This window comes from Rhea americana, unplaced genomic scaffold, assembly GCF_003343005.1.
Source record: "Rhea americana isolate MKP2758 unplaced genomic scaffold, rheAme1 scaffold_9, whole genome shotgun sequence".
NCBI classification, from domain to species: domain Eukaryota; kingdom Metazoa; phylum Chordata; class Aves; order Rheiformes; family Rheidae; genus Rhea; species Rhea americana.
In genome coordinates, this window is record NW_028187088.1 from 6,889,682 (window position 1) to 6,913,197 (window position 23,516).

Below are 23,516 nucleotides of genomic sequence, written 5' to 3' on the forward strand. Positions count from 1 at the left end.
TCTTAGACTCGTGTTTACTTCTGGAGGCGAAAGGTTCTAGCAAAGGCTCCAACTGGCTGAACAGGGGATAGTGCAGAGTGACTTTCTGCTGTGAGCAAACTGCACACAAGAGACACAGCTAAATAATTCATCAGCAGCATATGTTAAGCTGCTCGCCAAGGCATGCAGCACAAAACTAAATGGGGCACACGCATTTACATGTTTCAATAACACACTCTTTAACGTGACCAGAGTAAAATGTCAGCTGTATAACAGTATTATATATGACTACTCTATTTTTTCATTACAAGTGCACCATCCTATATAGCAAGAGAACGTAATGTGTACAAAATGTAGATCTGTCTGTCTCTGCTTTCATGCATGCTTCGTTATGTCTGGAGTAAGAAATCGTATTTTCTTTAGTCTCCAGGGAACTGCAGGTACACTGAAATGTTTCAAGTCAGGCAAATAGCTATTAGCAAATAGCTAAACTATGGATTCCCCAGCGTTATATAAACTGAACAAAAAAGTGAAGGAAAATACTCTATGCTTTGTCTATATAGTTAGTTAATGGAGAATTTTGCTATTATGTCTTTGCAATCAAGTTTGATACTCCTTTTCAACAGAATACATAACATATGTCATGTAAAGATACTGGTTTTATCATTCTCTTTTCTTAAAGAACTGACCCCCCAAGTAATTCTGAACAAATCATGAAATAATCAATAGAAATAAAATAGGTGACCAAATTTGGTGTATCTTTTGTCTCCTACAAAAGATGAAATAAAGCACAACAGACTCTCCAATATTCTCTGGGGGACAGAAAAGGACAAGGCTTAAGCCAGCACTGCTTAAACACTCTGAAGATGACAAGTTTCCTTTGAAATGATCTCCAAACCTAAAGAATATGTATTACTGTTCAAACTTTCTAAATTGGAAAAATTTTTAAAAATATTACCCTTAAGTTATTAAGAATCTTTATTCTTGCTATGTATCCTTATTTTGCACGGATCTATGGATAAGTTAGAAACACTAAGGTTACTGTAAAGGTATACATTCACTGGAATCTTTTGCTCTGCAAACCAATTTCTTCAACAATAAAGATTTACTTAAATCTGCATTTTCACTGAAATCTGCCTTTTTGGCAGGAGTGAGGTGGTTTTGTTTGTTTTGTTTTGTTTTGTTTTTTACCAACATTGTCAGTTGTCAGGCATTATTTTGTTTCAGCCTGGGTGATTTAGTCCTAGTTGTGTGGAACTAATTATTTTGCCTTTCAGCCCTGAAGCACAGGATTAAGTGCAAGAAGGGTTTTTCTTTGGCATCCTATTCTACAGAAAAGGAGGCAAATGTACTTTTTGCAAACACCAGTCTCACTGAAAACTCGGTACAAATACGAAAAAAGAAAAATCAGCCTATGAATTCAGGGGAATGCATCTAATTAAAGACTCTTAACCCCCAATCCTCTAGTTCTACATTATCAGTAGATCCTCTGCAGTGTGCTTCAGCCAAGAAATCTTCTCGTAGAACCACCCTTAGCCTTTGGGTATGTGCAAATTGATTGCTGAGAAACTGATTTCTCTTGCACTAATGACTTAACTCTATTAGAATAAATGGGTCTGAACTGATCATTTTTTTTTCTTTCGGTTTTTGTAAAAGTTTTTTTCTCTTTTTTAAAAAATAGTTTTTAATCAAAGATAGATATTTTACAATTAAAACTTTTTTCAAACACTCAAGATGTAACAAAATTAACTACACTTTTTTTTTCCATTTCCATTTTTTCCAGTTTTCTTTTTGCTACTCTGTTTGACTTCTGAAAAGAGCAAAGTGGTTAAAGGAAAAAGAAATTAAAAGTGGTAACAACCCTTCAGCTTAGTTCATTCTTTCGCATTCTGCAGCAATAAGAAAGAAGTGAAACAATCCTCAAAAAATTAAGATCCAAGAATGTCTGGAAAATATTTTAAGAATACAAAATGTCCTTTTTCAATGCAAAATCTTTTTCATTCTTGAGAACGTTCATTATGTTTTCCACCATTTGTGTGTATCTCCAATTTCTAGTAGACAGCTATAATTACTTACCAGCAGACAAATCTTTCACTGTACTTTTTGTATAAACATGTGAAAATGTCTTTACTTATTATACTCCGCACTACCCCAGTCCAGCTGGGGTGAATAGTTTGGCACCTTCATCATAATATACAAGGGACAATCAGTGTAACACCAGATAATATTCCTTGATTGTGTTTTCAAGAGCAGATGTATAAAAGAAAATCTCAGGGGACTGCTAATCCTTAGACTTTTCCAATTCTTGCTTTCATCCACTACATGCAGTACTATAAAATGCTATCTAAATAACCAGCTTGGTTGGGATGTTTTGTCATCTATTTCTATGGCATAGCTGTCCAGATAAGTAAAAGCTTTATGTAAGTTGTGACCTTTCAATACAAGTCTTCCATGGTGGTGTGCTGGCAACATCAGCTGGAGGGTTAGTAACTACAGATGACAGAATCTCACCAGTCAGATTCTGAGGTGATTCTGTCCATGTCAGAAATATTCATGTGGTGGAGAAAAAGAGCTTGTGTGGGAGAGAAAGTTGGCTAGTAAGTAGGTATGTGATGATAAATCAGTTACAATTTTTTCTAGAGAGATGTCACTCCCTGCATGCAAGAATACTGATATCATGATGAAAAGTTGATAGCCTCTAGTCATACTTCATTCTGCTACAATCTGGTGATATTTGAAAAGCTGGGAAAAGTGGAGTTGCATCTGAATCAGGATGAAAATATAACATTTCCCACATATAAGATCACATTTCTGTATCTGACATAAGAAAAAAATAGTTGCTTCTGAAGAAAGGGTAAGAAATTTATATTGGAAAATTGATGGAATTCAAGAAATTTTGTTCCTAAAATATAGTAACGAGTGGTCATCTTAAGCCCTGAAGAATGTTTAAGAAAATTATACTAGTGACTTTGTAAATAATACTGTTTTTCTGGAAGCTGACTTTACATAATAAAAGCCTATAATCAAATATTATTGGTCAATTTGATAAGATTAGGCTCCAGTTTCACAAAAGTCACACTGCAAAAGCCATCATTAAGCCTATCTTTGTACTGCAGATCTTGTAAAATCATCAGTATGACAGTTCTTCATGACTTGCAAAAATCTGCATTTAGTTCAGTGCTAATATAAATTCTAGGAAAAAAGAATATAATTCACCACTGCATGAATGAAAGGAAAAATACGGAAACACAAAATTTGATCTTCTTTATGTATGTTGGCTCCATTTGAACCTCAAATATAAGGTGTTGCTCGTGACCTTTAATGTCTCCAGTGAAACAAGATCTGTCACATGAGCGGATGTCATTCATATCATAGAATCAGTAAGTTTGGAAAAGACCTCTGGAGATCATCTAGTCCAACCTCCCTGCTCAAGCAGGGTCACCTACAGCATGTTAGACAGGGTTGCATCCAGGCAGGCCTTGAATATCTCCAGAGAAGGAGACTCCACAACCTCTCTGGGCAACCTGTGCCAGTGCTCCGTCACTCTCACAGGGAAGAAATTCCCCCTCACGGTCAGGCGGAACTTCCTGTGCTTCAACTTCTGCCCATTGCTTCTTGTCCTGTCACATGGGACAACTGAAAAGAGTTTGTCCCTGTCCCCTTGACACCCTCCCTTCAGGTACTTGTACACATTGATAAGATCCCCCCTCAGTCAGAGGAGGCTGAAGAGGCCCAGCTCTCGCAGCCATTCTTCATAGGGCAGATGCTCCAGCCCTCTGATCATCTTCGCAGTCCTACGCTAGACTCTCTCCAGTAGCTCCATGTCTCTCTTGTACTGGGGARCMCAGAASTGGRCACAGKACTSGAGATGAGGCCTCCCCAGGGCTGAGCAGAGGGGCAGGATCACCTCCCTCCACCTGCTGGCAACACTCTTCCCAATGCACCCCAGGAGACCATTGGCCTTCCTGGCCACAAGGTCACATTGCTGGCTCATGGTCAACTTGTCATTGTATTAGCTAGACTGAAGGTAAGGTTCTTGCTATTAATTTTCATAGCTAAATTCTTAAGACCAGCAAACGATGCAGAGCTGAAGTTTCAGACATATCATGTCTTCTTGTGAATGTGAGATTCTTAAGCAGTTTTAAAATTTAGAATAGACCTAAGTCATTTTTCTTCTGTTTACTTTCACTATTGTTTTGGCAAACACTAGCCATGTCCAGATGAATATCTTGGGGTACCTCCAAGCTATTTCTCCAGATAGGCAACTCATCTCTGTCATAACTCCTTTTAAAGACAAGACCTGGCTGTATCGCAGCCTGCACTGCTCTCTGCCCTGAAGTTTCTGTGAGAAGAAATCCACGGGCTTGAGGGCAGGAAGTCACAATATCTACTCAGTGTGGAAGGACAAGGCTCACTGCTAGGTACTCCCACAGCAGATGTCCTTCCAAAGTTTGACTGCATTCAGTGTGCTCTTTTCAGTTTATGACCCAAACCATTTATGAAGATATGGTTGAACTGTTGCCAAGTTATATTCAGAGATTCTTGCTCTTGAAGCATAACAGAAAATTATTCCTCAATAGTTTGTGTATCAGTTGTTTTGTAAAGCTTGTGAAGCACAAAGTAAATTAAAGACACTACGAAATTACTAGTGGTCATCTCTCTCTCTTTCAGATTTCTAATTCCAGAGTCCAGATTAACTCTTCAAAGTAGATTAACTCTTCAATTAAGTGGTATCCACTGACAATGTTTGTTCATTTTATATCCATTGATTACCCAGTGAAGGCATGACTAATTTTTATTTTGTCTCACAAATACGTTTTTTTTCTTTTTTCCACTCCTCTACTTCAGTGCATATCCGGAATATTTTTCATATTACTGCACTGGAAATGTCTCTCTCTTCTACCACTGTACTTTGGAAATGCCCTGATGTTGCTAAGCCTAGTATAACAGGATTCTATGACATCTTGAACTGTAAAGGTTCAGAAAAGAGAACAAGGTTAAAGTGAGCATGGAGAACATGGAGGAGGACAGGACAAAAAAGAGAATTTGAAACAGGGAAACTCCAACACAGTGGTATACTATACATAATATATTCCTATCTGCTGATACTCAGGACCAGATAAAATTCAGAATAGCTTCCAAAGCTTTCAAGTGTTGCTTGCTTTTTCAGAAGATAAAGTCTTTATTGATTCTGACTTCTGTGATCTCCAATCTGCTAAAAGTCCTTTGAAATTAACGCAAAATTCTACAATCTTTCATTTTACAAATAAAGCATTCTGTAGCTATACAGCTTAAAAACCATAAAAAGATTATTATTTTGTTTTCTGTCCTAAAACATGTACCTGTCAAGATGACCAGGCCACAAACAGACACACTGCTACTCTTGCAAGAAGAAAAAAATGTGCACAGACTGAAGAGGAAGATTAAAAAAAAAATCTAGGAATTACAGAATACCTAATGCAACTCATGCACTTTGCATTCAAGCTTATGCAACAAGACTGGCTTGAGGAAGGAACAGTATGGAGAAATAATTTCTGCTATAACAAAGCTTGACTTAATAACTTTTATGGACAATTAAATATTATACACCTTTGGTGAAGGAGCCACACACTACTGGCACTGATCCAAAAGACTATTCTCTTTTCAGTGCTTTTTCACACAAAGATGCTTTGCAAGTAGATTTATATCAACCAGAGAAACAGTTCACTTATGTTTACAGAAATCATTTCTAGGGAAGTTTCCATTTCTTTCTTTTATTTTGTCCTCTTTTTCTTTGCATACTTACCACCCTTTGGTAATACCACTTTGCTGACTAATCATTACAAAGTAGACCTAAGAAGAACAGCCACCATAAACCAAACTGTAATTATGTTATCTTCTGAATAGTAAAGAATTTCTACTGTATTGTCATACTACCTACGCCAAACAGCATTGAAAAAGGAGATGCTTAAAACCACATTCTCAGAATATTAGGTTTGCGATCATTCTATCTTGCTAGTAAACAGCTGCCATCATATTTAAAACCTTTACACACAATCTGTCAATAAAGTTTTCAGTTTCTGAAAATTGGTATTGAGAGGTTGAGTTCTTTACACAGCTCTAAGGAGACCCTGGCGTAGTTCTTTTTTTTGTTTGTTTGTTTGTTTTTTTTGTTTGTTTGTTTTGTTTTTAAAAAAGAACATCAAGACTGGAAAATGATTTTTTTGACTTTGTACATGAACAGAAATACAAATTTTCAGGGGCGCCAATTTACATGTTCCTAAGCATCATTTCAGTTCCACAGCTTTTGCTTAGAAAAAATGAGTCACAGCTGTGAAACAGTTAAATTTAGTTAAGAAATTACTTCATTCTGAGGAGATTCAATAATATCAATAGCCCAACCTAGTCAAAAGCAGAGTCTTTGCAAACTCCTATCTTTGACACTGGCCAATATAAAAGAGGTTTTTGAAGTGAGGGGTGCAGAAGGAGGCATGCTTTCTAATCTATGGACACTTGTTATGTCACAAAGCTTACAGGTTTAACAGGAATGCACAATGCTTTATGTAAAACACAAGTTTTCAAACAAAAGTATAAAAGCTAACCGTAAGAGATAAATTACATAATCCATTAAAAAAAAACTCACTGTTTTGTCTTAAAGCTTCACTTAGTAACTCCTTATTTTTGACACTATTGATCCATTAAAAGAGAGACAGTATCCATTATCCACCCACAGCAAAATTTCAAACTGGGTTGTTTATCAAGACAATTTGCTGGCTTCAACCTCGGGGCAATACTCTTATTCACTCAAGTAATTTTTAACAGAACCCTGCCATCATAAAGAGCAAAACAAATTCATATAGACTCTGCTTTTCTTCTTTTCCTTCAATGAAACATTAAGTTTGTAAAATTAGTTTCAATTTCTTTCGTGTATGTTAGTGCTGCTTATATTGAGAACCATATTTGAAAACATGTGGTAATTTATTTCACAATCTAATTATGGATAACATCCATTTTGTCCAAATCCTGGCCTAATCATGCAGAATAGTATCATGCTAATTCTTCTTTCAGCTGTGTCCTGACATTATCAAGCAATCTCTTTTGACTATGCTTTCTAAAGTTTTATTCCTAAGACATACCAAATATGAACAGACTAAAAACCCAACTGTTCTGGGAACAGTTAGTCCTTCCTGTAGCAAGTCCCAGAAAGGACTTTGCTGATCTATGTACATAGATTTGATTTAGGTACAATTAACATTACAGAAAAAATACAAATACTGTAATTCAGAGTATTCTCAGAATGGTGGTTCCCAGATGTTCAAAATAAGAAAGACTGAAACTACTTCACCATGGCAGACCCTCTCCCTTTCTTATAAAAGACTGATTAAAAAAAAAGGGAAAAGTTTAGAACCAGCATGTATTAACTTAGATTTGATATTCCATTTTGCAAGAAACAGAATAAAACTGAGATGGTCAAACACTGGTTTTGGAGTAGCTTGCGCTTTACAAGGTTATATATCATGTTTAAAATGTATTAGGAAAAAGGTATTAAATTATTAATTAAAATTTTTCATTTGGATAAACCGCAAGTACAGTGATTCATTGCTTGCTATTGTCAAATACCCTTCATTCCATGACAACTTGATCTCATGTACTTGGGAATGATATTGCTATTTTCCTACTTTCCTTTAAATTTTGATTTGGTTCTACAGAGAGTAAAGATACCACACCTGCTGAAATACCTGTGCTTAGATACTTTCACAGTACACACTGCATATCATATTCTCCTTACAGAGAAGGTGATGATGAGAAGAGGCACAAAGAAAGGCTTAAATCATCACAGCACTACAATACCTGAAAATGGAAATCAGGGAGCAGAGAAGATGACCAAACATTGAGACAGACAGACGGGCGGGATGAGAAGATGGGATTTAATGTAGATTGTAAAGGAAATCTTGACAGTAAACTAAATTTCATCTGCATTATCATTCAAGATCATTCAAGCAGAAGGCTGTACAATTTCAACACAGATTTTAAATGAGACCTGATTCAAACACTGAATTACATTCTCAAAAATCAATGATTTAATAAAATGATTAAAGAAATATCCCTCGCTAGAGGAGAGAGCTCCAGAAAGGAAGGATGCTTCCAATTCCAATGTAAAATATGGGCAACTAGCTGCCACTCCCATTTTATTCTCCCTGAAAGGAAAGACTAATGAATACAAAGGGAGAAGAAATGTATTATTGTAAATACTAAACACAAGAGTAAATATTTTTTGTTGAGTATTTTGTTATCACTGCTGTTACAGAGTTACTTTGGAACACAGGGATAGGCAACAGAGAAATCAGACTTCAAAATAAAATTCACTCAAGGTCCATGTTCCAAAAATGTGTGAATTTAAGAAGCCACATACATTAAATTACTCCCATTATCTGATCACACTCTTTTCCCACTTTATGCCAGAGACTGCTTTAGACAAATCAACACTCCAATCTCTACTAAAAATAATGGCTGGGAGGAAAAGAGTGTGGTCCTCTTCATCCAGAAGTTCTCCTTAAAACACTCCACCACCATCATCAGCTGCAGGTACTGGAATGCTTCAGCAGGGAGGGCATCACAACTGTCAAGCCTACATGTTATTCCGGGAAATGGTAATCCTCGTCTCTCCTGATGACACTGTTCCATCTTGAGTACGGACTGGAATAGTTTTCTCATCCCTTGGATAGGTGAAATCACAAGCTTGAAAGTCATTCATATACTTGTGCCTTGTGATAGTTCTAATGACTGAATAAATATTGAGTCAAAACTCGCCATAGAACGTTTTATAACCTAATTGGTTCAAAACCACACTTGAATCAAGCAAAACATAGATCTGCACTGAAAAATGACTCCTTCCTTGTTCTAGTGCAGTTCACTGAGCTGGCTAACCCAGTCAGTAACGGCTGCTCCAGACACTGCTCAGACAATCCCTCGAGGGGCAGAAATAGCAACTCAGCGGTGACCAAAGCGTCGGAAATTGCAAAGTCTTGCAACCCAGAGAGCAATGAAAAGCCATGCGAGGAAGACTGATGTAAGCAACCTCAGAAATGGCACACGCCCTTGCTTTTCCTGCCTCCTCAATCACCGAGGGCTTTGTATTTGTCTAGTATGACAGTGAATACACCAACAAAGCTTATTAGCTTTATCTTGCCAAAAAAACTACACATTTAATTTATCATGAAGCCAAAGGGCCCCAAAGTTGGCTGTTTTCCCAGATCCCTTCAAGAAACCAGTATTTGTCAGCCCCACTACCTATGAGTAATGTTCTGTGTTGCCAATCAAGAGGTTATCTCAAAGCACAAGGAGGACATAATATTAAAATGACTGCTGCTCTTTGAGGGATATTCAAAAAAAGATTCCTTCCATATATGATAGATCTGCTAAATTGCGGTTTCAGTTTTTGGAACATTAGAACACAGATAATTCCAGGAACTCTATGAAGTTCTTGTAACTTTGCTATTGCTATCCATCTTCTATAACACTACTACAACAACACATATCAATTTAAAGACCTATATTAGCCAGCTACAACAGCTGAACTACATAACAAACACCATTAACCTCACAGTCCGGCCTTGCTTCGTAGTTTGAAACTACTTATCTAAAAGGAGGACTGGATATTCATTACTTCAACAGATAAAAATCAAGTACTTCAGTTACTAAAGGCAATAGGCAAGATTCTTTCTTTAATAACATCAACATAAACTGAGAGAATTTTCTTTATCTTACTAGATCTTAGGATAAGAAATTGTCTTGCCATTCTCACATGCATCAAAACAACACTTGTTTTTTTAAAGAATATTATCATTTATCTGGAAATACAGGTATATATGCTGTACATGGTCCAGATATTTTTATTTTTGTTGTGGCATCATACAAAGCTCCCAGTAAAAGAGCAGCTTGTATAAAAACAAAGCAGCATATTCTGCATATATAAATTACAACTTTTAACATGCCCACTCATAAAACTCATTAAATCTTAATACTGAATAGCCATTTATTTCAAATCCAGTAGCTTCCTCTAACATGGATGCTGCATTGGTAACCATGCTATACATTGAAAATCACTGTAATAAGATACAAAATTTTTTGCTTGCTAAAAATTAGTTTTTCAAATTTCAACTTTTGCCTCCTCCAGCAATTAAAAAATCTCACATAATTTACTAAAAAACCTTTAGGTGCATGTTAGCATGAATTAATTCACTCACAAACAGACTTCACCGCATTGAAGTTTAATAGAACACAACCCTGAGGTTTATTTTTAAACCATGAATTTAAAAATCAGGTTTGGAGTTGTTATTTTCCAAGTCCATGCAGTACTTATATGAGGTTCTCTATGCATCTTATTTTAGGTGACTAGCAATGAGAATTACTTAGATTACAGTAATACTTCTTTCCTGAATGATTCCATAATACAGCAGAAAAATGAGAGCAGATCGTGGAATCTACATGACCCACAGTATAGCAAACATTCTGGTTGCCATTCTTAATACTTTTTAAGAATGACTGGCCATATTCATTATTTGCACTTAATAAGCAAGTAACATGCATATATTTATATGCATATAAGTCAGTAAGAGGAAAAGAGTAGTAAATGTATGAACTCAGTTCACATGCTAAATATGAGGAAGCCATTTGTATAATTTTATGTAAATATAAATAGCTCTTTAATTGTTCAAGAACATCTGCAAGAAGCCTAGGTGCTCCTGACCAATTCTTTGGTATCTAAATAAAAAGATAGTACTTCTAGTATGTAGTAGCATTCAAGAGTGCTTCATTCTGGTTGATGGGAAGGCAAGAAGGCAAATAAAGTTAACATACGTAGAGCTCAGAAACCGTCTTCAGAATGACTTCTAATGAACCTAAAGAGACAATATTAAAAGAGAACACCGTGTAGGCTCTAGATTTCTCCTACTCTCCTGCATGATATAATCAAGATCTATATACTGACAAAAAAAGAAACTGGATGTTAGTGTCTCAAAGATGGAATTCAAGAGAGTCCCAGAGATGAAAGCTATCTCCCAAGGAGAAAAAGGACATGTCAAGGAATTCTAGCAGAAGCAGATACATTCTGCAGAGTGCAGACTACTATCTCCAGGAGACAGTCCAGAATGTAAAAGGCAAGGTGGGAGAGGTTGATCTGTGGAAACATTAGGGTATGAACCTCAATTCACCTAGCCTGTCAATGTACCTTGTGCCATCCTGTTGGTAGGAAGAACCCCTCTCTTTTACAACAAGGAAGCATGTTTGTTGACAAAGCTACTAGCATTGATGCCAGGAAATGGAACACAGCAAGGTATAAGAGAATGCTGAAAGTTTTTCTATGGCTGGAAAGAGGAATCAAATAGCTGGGCTTGACAATGGTATACTAAAAGAATTCTCCCACTAGAACCAAGTCATGCTCTTATCATTAACACTTTTCCTGATCAAAATTCTTAGAACAAGATATGTCAGAGAAAAGGCAAAAAAAGTTTGCCATGAAACTACAAATCCATCCAGCAAAGACCCTCAGGAATAGAAAGCCTGGTACTTCTCATTGATGCTCAATAAAAACACTCCTTGGGATGTTCTGAATAGTAGAAGTCTGTGCTTAGGTCAAGCGTACTGAGTCTCCTTCTTCTGGCTTAATGACATAAAACAATTCCAATTCAACACTACAGTGCCAAGAATGCCCAGGAGATGATTTATTGTTGTCAACAACCAAGTTTGAAATTCCCAACAAACAAAAGGGAATTTCAGCATATACATTAATACAAGTGGGCATGTATTGTTTATTTTATAACCTAAACAAGATACCTATTACTATTGACTATAAATTCACCAGTGAAGGCCATACAAATTACTAACTTAGAGCTGTGAAATATCTGCTCCCTTGGAAACCAAGAGCCCTGTAAAATAAGAATACTGGAGTGCACCTCAGTGTACAACAAGGCATCTGTTACGATGGATCTGGATTAGGTAAGATCAAAAGAACATTTCTTGGATCAGTTCCTAGAGAATACACTGTCACATCTATCAGCACTTGTAATTAAGGCAAATCTGTTGTTGAGAAGACTATCTGAAGCTAAGCTTGCAGACCTTTTAGGATTGATATTCTAAATCAGAAAGATGTATGTTGCTATGTGGCTCAGAAATGTTAAGATCAAATCTCCTGGTCTAAAGCCTCCCCTAGGAAGGAAAAGATTTTGCTGGCACTGAAACAAAAGTTGCTCTCACGGACTCTAAGATCTGGATAGTAATCAGTCACCTTTAAACCTAAAATACTAAAGATTTAAAAGGTGGCATGAAAAAAATGAGATATCCCCCATCCAATATTTTTATTAGCTGTACATCTAGGGGAAAAAATGTACCTGGGCTGAAATTGCTCTAAAAAAAACCTCTTAACGGATTCTCAGAGAAGTGGAAAGTTAAAATTGAAAATAGGATCGCCATCCGTTCAAGTAGTCATAGTTTACTTTAAACTGAAGATCAATTCTCTAGTATCATTTCCTATTTGGAAATGAAAAAACTAATCTCCTTTCTGAATGGTAGAAATCAAAAAAAAAGAAAGAAAAAAACCCAGAATAATTATGCTGAACTCACATAATGAGGACTTTCCAGATTTATTTGGTATTTTCACTGCATCGAGAGGCATTGATATCAATATTCATCAAGATTTATTTGGTATTTTCACTGCATCGAGAGGCATTGATATCAACGTTCATCAAAGCCTACCAAGAGCAAAATCTATCCGAGAGTGAAAGTGACAGATGCCTGTCAAGATGGAGAGGTACCAATGCCTACCAATAAGGGATTGATATCGACAGGTATCATTCCACAGTGATACATCTTGAAAAAATAGCCATCAAAGCCTCTTGGTATTAAGAACAGTCAGTGCTAACATCTGGTGCCTATTGAGAGTAGAATCTGTCCAACAGCAAAAGGATGAGGGAATAGAGTGAAAATTAAAGAATAAACACTGTGACATCAACATTGCTGTTGCAGTAACTATGACCATCGTTGATTTTAAATAACTGAGTTACAAGTTCAGTTTGCAGTCCCTCTCTCCTGCCACGCAGTATTTCCCATCATTAAACTTAAGACATTTGATTTCTAAGATTTTTGAAAAGTAGAGAGCATTTACTTCCTCTGAGAAAGGTATTGCCTCTTAATCAAAAGAGCGAAATGACTACATCTTTCCAAATACTAGCTAAACAAATAACATCAGCATAGCCACAATGAATTTCTGCTCTTCTTCTACTTTATCACAGGTCAGCTATCATATGGTGCATGAGGAGCTGCCAAAAAAACCCTGTATGTTCAGACACTGAAACTTACATTGTGTTTGACTGCAGCTATATTACACAGTGACGGGAACATCACCTCTTCCTGCCAAGACAAAATGTGACCTTCCCGCAAAGCAACAAGTGACAGAGCTACTGTTTTTTTTCCCTCTCTTTCATAGTACCTGTTATCTTTTGTCCCCAAAGCTATTTCTGTAAATCGCTTTGATTACAGGGTATTGATTTCTTCCCCTATTCCTTTGCAACCTAGTCTACCAGCATAGATAAACAGATGTTTTTCAGATTCAGATTTGCCCAATGTACTCCCTATTCTATTTTCCAACATTCTCCTCCTATCTGGGACTCTAACAACCCAAAATGAGATTTTACTCTACATTTATTTTCAATGAAATGAAAAAAAAATCCCCAAACTATGCAAAACTAAGTTTTTGAATGAAATTTCAGATACAAAGATAGTAAAAATCATTTTTGCAGTCTCCAGATTTCTTGCATTTGCTCAATTTCTGTTTTCTCAAATAAAGGTGCTATCAAGCAGCTTAACTCTAAAAACTTAAAACTGGAGAGATTCCAGAGTTTAAAATATGAATGCACATGGTTTTCTCAGTAACAACAATATTTTAGTGCTTACTTGTTATCAGTAGTGATGTCAATTGTCATGTTAATTTTCCTAACCTTTTTTTTACTCATAATCTTCTTTTAACTGCTTCCTTTATTTGATCTTTAATCAGTCAGCAAGCATTCATTACTTTCCTCTTCTGAATTTCAGAATGATCAAAAAGCATACTTTACCATCTTTATTTATCAATATAGCAATGTTATTAATGGTACATAAAACAAACTACGCAGTTAACCTGTGTTAATAAATCAAACAGAGACCCACTAGCCCAAAGAAAGAGTGCATTTCAAGTAATTTTTGCTTCAGTGACAGAAATTGCATGGATTTAGTACCAAAACAGTTTGGGGCACCAGATGAATCATTTTCTTTTCAATATGATAAGAATAAGTGATTACATATCTGAAACAATCACTGAAAAAAAGTTATGAACAAAAGGATTTTTTGACTAGTCCAAATGCCCACATAGCCATATATGGCTTGGCTCTATTTCTAGAAGAGGTGACCTTTCTAAATTTTAAAACAAAGCAAACAACATTTTCTAAATGGATAAGATATGCAAGTTAACTTTTCAATAACTGCTATTTGAATTTATGATTTTAGAATTTGTTACAAATTGTCTTTTTACTTAGCATTAAGAATATCCTAGTGTTCAAAATTTTGCTCAAGAGAGTGCCCATTGCAAAATTTCCTCAAATTTAAACATATGCTGCAGGAAAATCATTTGGTAAAAAAGACTGAATTGTATCCACTGATCTGAAACTTAATTCAGTTACACTCTTGACAACACCTGTGCCCCATATCTCTTCATAACTACAAGCAGCAGTTATATACGCTGGTGATATTTCCAAAAAGTTAAAGAAAAACAAAAATCTCTTAACACTATACAAAAGCAAAAGCTATTATTATGTCATGCCTCTTTCATAGTATTTCACTGTATATAATTAAAGTGCCTAAATACCACTTAATATTGGATAACTGAGCCAGTAAAAAAAAAAAAAAAAAAGATACTACTACATATGGCTTCTGAAGATACTTTCAACTGTACCAGATTCATCTAGACCTTCAATTAGAATATACAGATTTAACACCTGATATGCCTGAAAATAGCAGTTTTTAATCACAGAGAGGAATAAAAGGACTATTGTGCATGTAAGAAAAGTTTAAAGGCTGTCCCTTTTATATGAAATAAATCTCTGAACTGTCATTGGAAGCTCCAAAAGATAGCACTTGAATAAATTAGAAAACAGGCTGTGTACTTTAATAAGAGCATAAACTCAATATAATAAGGAATGCAAAAAGAAAAAATAAATCAGAGAGTACAATATGAAGTTTCAAGAGAAAAACATTGATATGAGAGGAACTATAGGCTCCTCAAGTTCCAGACAGAGGGCAGAAACAGCTATCTTTACAGTCAAAGAAGGACAGCCATGACAAAATGAGAGAAAATCTCATAGTTTTCTCTAGCACATGAAAGAGATTTAATGTAAGTTCTCATGACTTCAAGAGTACATAAAGAAAACCAGATCTGTCCCTCATATATTTTCCCAAGTTTCATTTTTCTGTGGAAAAAAACTGATGAGAAAACTTAAACAAGAAGAAAATGCAAAGTTCAGTCTATAGCAAATCCCAAACTAGGTCTCAGATTCCAGGTTTGAAAAAACAATAAAAAGTTAAGACAAAGATATCAATCTTAAAACTTTAAAAGACTGAAGTTGTGTACATTCATCTTAGGCTATACAAAAATAAAAAGAAATTCCACATCACATCACATAACCTCCTATACAAAAATTGTCAGCTGGATCCTGTGCAAAAACATTCTAGTTTTGCTAATTATAGAAGCTGAACAAAAAGATCTTTGGATTTAAAAACCTCACAGTTTAACTGTTCGTGTTAAAGGAACAGTTCCAACAACTTGAAAGTTAAAGCAAATTCCATCAAAACCTTTACATCTACAAGCTTAGGTCCTTATTTTCTGACCTGAAGCGACCAGGTGCTTTTACTTGAAGGCAGCAGCAAATAAACCTCATGACAAAGATGAAACTGTGATAATGCAGATTGCAGTGGTATGAAGAAAACAAGTACTAAAAGTGAGCAAAACCAGGACCTTCAGCACTGCTTACAAATTAACCAATGAAAGAGCATTCTAAAGAGTTAAGTAAACCAAATGAGAGAATACGTGAAAAAAACAGTTTAAGAGTAAATGAAAACAACACAAGCTCACTGACATTTAACATTTGCATGAATGTCAGAGTCTCCAATTCCTGGTCAAGCATTCAGCTGGCATCTCAGTATTTGGAGTGACCCATTTTGAACACAAAGAGACAGCACAGAGAGCCAATTCTACAAAAATTACAGACCTAGGAGTGCTCCTAAAAAGATGAACAGTCAAAAAAATGAGACTATGAAGACTGGGAATAGAGCTCTGAAATTCTAGAATTAGCACTTATTTACAGCTGAACTCCATACCTAATCTTTCATTTTTGTATGAAGTCTGCTCAAATGGAACTTTACCTGTCCTAAATCCTCATGACTGACAAATATATACTAGAACAGAAGTCACTGAGCAGGCATGAGAAACGAATCAGTATTCTGAAAATTAAAATCACAAGAATTCTGTGAAATTGTTCAAGGGTCTAGGAAAAAAAAAAAAAAACATTCGCAAGTCAAATATCTTGAACACAAGTTCCAAAAGCAGCTCTTCCAAAAACATAGAAGAAAAAAAATATACTGCAAACTAAGATTTATTGTGATACATGCATTTCTCTCTTTTTACCTAGTGCAGCAACTGCCTGGGGAATACTGTGTGCAATGTGACTATGATCATCCATAATGACTTGGTTTGCCCTAGGATTCATTGCCCTTTGGGAAACCTCCTTTWTTTCTGTTACAAGTATACATTTTCTTATCCAGAAAGATATGCAGGACGATCTGAAACCTGATTATCCTGTTCTATTACCTCCCAAAAAAATTTAAGTATGATAAAACAGCATTTCTAATGGAAGTTATAAATGCTAACTTCTTCCTGAAGTTTTCTCAGTAAGTTACAGAGGTATCACACTAATTACTTCTATTGATATAATCCTTCATTCATTTATTCATGTGGTGATGCCAGCGACCTATGCTTCAAATCAATGCGGCTTTGTTAAATTGGTGAGTGCGAAAGGATTGATTTTCCACCGGATCTGCCCCCCTACAAATACTTCAGTCACTTAATAGTGAAGTGAAAGCAGAAGCAGCATATGCAAGCACTGAAAAGCAACAACATTTGCTTTGAAAGTTTTCTGCTTTGCTTTCTTCAAAGCTCTAACTAAACTGAAATGTATCATTCACTGTCCTCCCATTACATGAACAGACTGAATCATTAACCTTCAAAATGGAAATCCTTGTTCAGACTTTTTGACAGCCTTTGGAAGGAGGATATGTTGAACATATATTCTATTTTGACACCTACAATCTTACCTTCTTCTGAAGAACGTTAACTTTGCGTTCCTTCACATCTAACATGTCCTTGAGGTCATGGATCTCTCCTGCTTGAGTCCCTTTCTCTTCTGCCATCTCCTGAATCTGCTTTGTCTTCTTATTTAGCATAGTCTCTTTCTCCTCCAGACGCAATCGTAATGCATCCACCTGGATTTAGACATATAGAAACAGGATTTGTTTAGCAAGGAGGGAGAGAAATTTTAGAAAAGAAACTGCACTTGTACAAATAAGTGAGTGTTGTCAAACTGCAAATAGATTCTGATAACTAACATCTCTTCCTTTAAGACTTGAACATACATCAGGTTGTGACAAAACAGTTATACAAGTGGTAGAAGACTGAACAATGAAAATAATCAAATATTTTATTCCCAATTTACACATAATGCTCCTTCTAGGAACATCTGAAACCATACACCTCGGTCTTATAAGATTCAGGTTTGGATTTTTTTCCTCAAGAGTAGAAGCCACTAGAATGCATTTCTTCTCAGCAGCAGCAGTTCTCTCACATGTAGGAAAACTGTCCCTTTATTTGAAACATTACTAATATTCAGAGATTTAAATATTGACTATTAGTACCAAACAGTAACCTTACATTCTGTTATTTAACTGGAATATTACCTCAGGTTGCAAGTAATGGTAGCAAAGGTCTTTGTGGCTGCTGCATATCAAAACATAGAAAGAGGACTACCTTACAATGGCTAAGAGTATTTTGGTGTAAACAACAACAAAATAGTTTTAAATGCAATTCTTTTTTTCGCAGGATTGCAGAAAAAGTGGAACAAATGACACACTACAGAATACTGTGGGTGCAATTTGGACTCATAAAGATACTCAGAGCTCCCATAGCATCAATAAACGTACAAACACACTCTGGGGATTCTGTGGCATCCCTAAACTTCAAAACTGCACGTAGAGAAGTTTCTGCTTTTCCTTCTACGTTTTTCTTGCACAAATGAAACATAGCACTCACAAGACAAAAAATGGGAGAAGGAATCAGAGCTATCTGAATATAAATTTGACAAGAGGAAATAGGTCACCACAGAGCACAGACTAATCTTAAAGACTATTGTGGAATACAAAATCCAACACCCTCAACCTGCTCGAAATACCAAAAGAAACCCACCGACCCCTAGCCACTTGGCATTCAAGCAGAACTCAAATCTGCCAGCTTGGCTGCTAATCTTTTTTGACAGTATCAGGTTTGGTCCTTATTAGCTGAATCTATTACAGGACATAGTCAAAGCAAGTAAACAGGGTGATCTTTGAATTTCTTGGTCCTTCTAAACAGGTCAGACTAGCAGAGACATGAAGCAAAAAGAAGTCTTCGACAACTCCCACTAGAGAATTAATTTAAAGACAGGCAGTATGCTTACTGTATTTTGGACAGCAGTTAGTTTTAATGTGTCATTCTAATTCCACTTTATTTTAATCTGCTAATGGAAAAGTTGCCTCTAAGGCTCAACAATGACAGTATGTTACTCTTAGAAAAGCCTTTTTTTGTTTTGTCTGATTCCTTTTACGTGGAGCAACAAGCTTTTGCCAGTGGGGAAGACAGCAGCCCTGCTCTTCCAATCAGCACTACAATTCTGCTGCCACCTCTACATCTGGAGCCTTCTCACTTACACATACATTATTAAAATCACATTCCTAACCTCTCACCCAGCTAGTGGGGCATGGAACATATTGTGCACTGATACGAGAGTAGCACGTATTATCCATATATGATTTATAAGATCGATAGTTTTTATAATGAAAAGTTTAACAGGTGGGTCAGACATTGTCTTCTATTTAAAACACAGAAGTGTTGATTGATCAGGTATGTCCTACTCTGGATATATCCAGTACTGAAGCAAAGAGTTGCTTTTATTCATTCTTGAAGGGAAACTGAAAATCTCCCTCACAAGAAAATCCACATACCCTCAACAGTTGTGTTGCAAAATATTTGAGACACTCCAGATGCCTTCAGCAAAGCATTAAGTGAATGTTCAACATCTGCAAACAAGAATTTATCCACAGAAAGCTTTCCATTTTCTGATTGATTATTCTCTTTGAACTCTATATTAGCTTATGGTTTGGGGTAAATCACATTCCTGCTTTTATTTGTGTGAGGTCCCTGCCTAGGAAACCACAAGAAACACTTTCAAGAATATTTTCAAAGGCTGGCAGGACACACAGTCATCACCTTAACACTATTCCTGGCAGAACACTCCACTTGTTTATTCATGTCAACTCAGTTTATGTATAGCATCCACCCACAGTGACAAGAATTGAGGTCTCTGGCAGTCAGGTGATGCCAACTTCAACAAAGTCGGCTTAAGATTTTCTCTGCACATGGAAACGACTAGGCAAACAGCCACCGAGGTGCTGACGCACCTTCTCCTGACTTCTGTGTCTTGGAGGGTGTTGTCTTAACCCAGGTTTAACCTAACTACTTGCACAGTAATAGTCTGCCATGCTTTTAATTATGCATAGCAAGTAAAATATTGAAGTGCAGCTCAGGCAACTGCTAGTTCTTTACATAACAAAGCGCTTGCTAACTCAGCCTGCGTGTACCATCCAATTTGCCACAGTGCTTTAGTAAAATGAACACATTAGTTGGCATCTGCAACACAACAGCCTTCCTAGGCAAAGACACAATAGAGTCTTCTCCTAGACACTAGTCACTTCACTCGAAGAACTCTGTAGGAAAAACGGAGTTAGGAACCACTGATCTTTCTTCATCGAATTTTCCAGTAGCAGTAAATAATACTCTGCAACACTGTTCCTGATTCATTAAGCACACAGAATTTCAACTGGAAACTAGGACTAGAACATCAGTATCTCCATCAATTACCAGAAAAGGTAATGAGACAATATTTAAATTTATTCTTTTTCCCCCCCAGGATTTTGCAATTAGATCAAAGCCATAACTTTATGAATATTAACAATTCGTATCTGAGGGAAATCACTATCATTTTCAAATGTCCACAGTGGAATAGAAGTTTATGTTCCATTTTCAGAATTGACTAAGGAGCTTGAGTTTCACAACATATTTTTCAAAAATAATTTTTACCAACATCTCTACCATATAGTAGTGATCAGGATATTATTATGACATTGGTGATTCCCACATAGGTTTAGGTAGGTACCGAGAAAAGGCAGTGCTCTACTTTATTCCTGAGATAAAGTGATTCTTCCCACTTAACTGTCATGTGTCCAAACCATGGCTGAACTGTTGATTTACATCAGTGAGCAAAGCCACAGTCTATTCAGTAAGATCAGAAAGTACAATCAAGCCTCACGGTCTTTCTCTAACGGCAAAATTCAAACCTTTTATTTTCTATTGGCATGACTATGTTATTGATAAAAAAAGGAACAGGTAGAATACCAATCCTGAAATATATGTCCAGAAGTTGCTATGATTTCTAATAAGGGCTTAGCTACTTTCTCAGGTAGAGCTTGAAGTAATTCTGTCCTGTGAATGCCAGCACTCAGAATTCAGAGACAACTAAGAAATACACCAAAGAAGTAAACCTATAGTTTGTAAGAGACATGAAACATTGCTTTTACCCTACTATACACACTGTTCGGTAAACTACGCAACTACATGAAATGAAAAATTACATTTTAAAAGGATAAGTTTTGTGACATTTCATTATTATCTTTCAAACGAGTTATAACACAGAAACGGGCTAAGCTGTTTCCCTGGTAGCATAGTTAGTAATTAAGATTTAAGAACTATGTTTACTGACTGATTTTGAATGCAGCAGTGGTTCACAGGGCTTTGTTCTCTATTTTCAACATTAATTTTTCTTATAAATTGTGTTGGAGTTGATTCTTTACCATCCCATACAAATTGTAGCAGTATCCATTACAGTCTGTAGAAGAATTCAAAGTGAATTCTCTGTGAACATACAACTCTTAGTCATCTGGCAACTCACACATGACTGTGAGACCATGTCATGGTAGAGGGGTGCACATACTCAGCTTTGTGCAGAGCCTATCTGGTTCTTGCAGAGCTTATAAATTCAGCGCTGGACAGATGCACTATTTCAGGGCCTGCTTGGGTCAGAAAAATAGTTTAATTGTTCTATAATCTCTAGCACAAGCTGTTAACACCTAAAAACAGTGAATTCAGCCCTGTGAACTGAGGTCACTGTTTGCAGCAGTCAGCACAGGTTGTGATGTGATGTAGCTAGCGCTAACAAGCCACGTTGGAAACACCCAGGTCTTGTTCACACATTCCTCATTAAATGTGATGTTATCCCTTACTGTTTCTGATATTGGGAAAGGCAACTATAGTTTCAAAATGCCAGTGCAAGCCCTAATAAGGAAAGACTCTTAGAAAATTTTATGTTCTATTAAGACATTCAGAGTGATTAATATACTTCTGGAGGACTGGATTTACTTCTCTGCTGAAAACAAATCCGAATGTACCATATGGAATAGACTGATTACAGATTCATGCCACCTTGGGCACTATGTAAAAATAAAGGGGAATGTTCTTACTGATTGAACTAACCTCCCTTTGAAGCCACATACTTGCCAGCACAGACCTAAGCTGAAGGGCTCACTGGGGCATAACACAAACTTTACATCGATAGAATCTTAACTCCAAAATAAATATTGATTTATTTTTCGCTTTATTTGCAAAGAGACGGTAAACTCTTAGAACTATTTTTAAAGGTTCTTTCACAAGTTACCCAGCATATCCCTCTCCACCCAGTAGCCCTCAAGATAAACACCCCACAAATAGGACACTGTTCTTTGTAGTTCTCCTATGGCAGGTGTAAAATCTAATTTTTGAGATACTGTCTCAATGTCTTTTTCCTACCTACTCTCAGTTTTACTTAATGGAAGACTAAAAGGCAAAGGTTTATATAAAGGTATGCTCTTTTCCCTCAAAATGTTTATGTAAACATGAGGTATTTATTATACTTTATTATATTTTAACACTGACCAGTGATGTTAACAAGTGGGATGAGACAAAAATCTCATGCTCCTACCCCTATTCTTGGTGAAAATTCTTGGCTAAAAAGCTGTCTTTTCCTTTAAGAAACAGGTACATCACAGAACATAACAGTAAAAGTCTCCTCAGCGTTGTATTTCATTAGCACGTTTCAACCTTACGCTTGAGCAGACTAGCAGACTTGCGAAGGCAGAACGGTTACTCCGTGTGATGACTGAATTGTCGGGCTCTCTGTCAAGAACATCAGCAACAATGAAAAAGATAATCAACAGCTCTTCACATGCCTCAAATCCATACCAGATTACTACATTTTACTGTGGAGAACATGCTAGATTGGAGTTGAATTCGTATTCCAGAGGAAAAAGCCCACAAATCCATAGCCCGTTTACCTCTGTTGCAGAAGCATCATTCTAGAAGAGTATTATTGATGCTTCTACTCCACAGCAAAAACTTAGCGAAAGCCAAAGACAGAGTGACAGACAGGAAGGGGGAAAGACAAATCATCATTTTTCAGGGAAAGAGTCAGTTTTGGTCTTATATTACATCCTGGTGCTATATGAGAATCTGATTTGGAAGAAATCAGAGGAAAATGATTACTTACTAATACTGCAGGTCAGAGAAGAGACTATAATAATTTACTACATTAAAAAACTACTGTGGCCTTCTGCTAAAGTAAAATCAAAATGTTTTTAATAACGATTCTAACAAGAGTATATAGCAATGTCTTGTTTCTAACTATTCTAAATTACACATTCTTCAATAAAATTACACATTCTTCAATAAAGACATTTACTTACCATAACAGTTGAAATTATGACAATATATGCCAAGACATTAGTTTTACAAAATTTACGAAAATCTTTAAAACTTGTTAATAAAGTAAGCTGCAGTAAGGACTGCATCTCATGGGCAGAAAAGCATTTAGTTTCTAAAAGCAAGAAATGGAATGTCTCTAGCTTTGTAGGTCTGTTACAGTACTGTGCAGTGAAATAATATAACTATATTATTTTCAATCATTACAATGGATCAAAAATTGCAATTTGTCTTCTAAAACGTTTAGTTACCTAATTTCTAGTTCCAATAATATTGTGAATTCTGATCTCTATTCAATAATTTTTTAAAATAAACAGGAATAAATCTAGGTTACAATCTTGAGTAGCAAAAAAGAATTAATAAATTTAACAAAATTTTT

The 23,516-nt window shown here is 36.1% G+C and overlaps 1 protein-coding gene across 2 annotated transcripts in view; it reads right to left on the minus strand.

Annotated features, from left to right (window-relative positions):
• The window catches only part of ERC1 (ELKS/RAB6-interacting/CAST family member 1), a 292,972-nt gene that overhangs the window by 195,335 nt on the left and 74,121 nt on the right, over positions 1–23,516 (minus strand). For both annotated transcript variants that reach the window (XM_085324014.1, XM_085324013.1), the window contains one exon: positions 17,356–17,523. In XM_085324014.1, the coding sequence (XP_085180140.1) occupies positions 17,356–17,523 (168 nt within the window). The remainder of the gene's footprint in view (positions 1–17,355; positions 17,524–23,516) is intronic.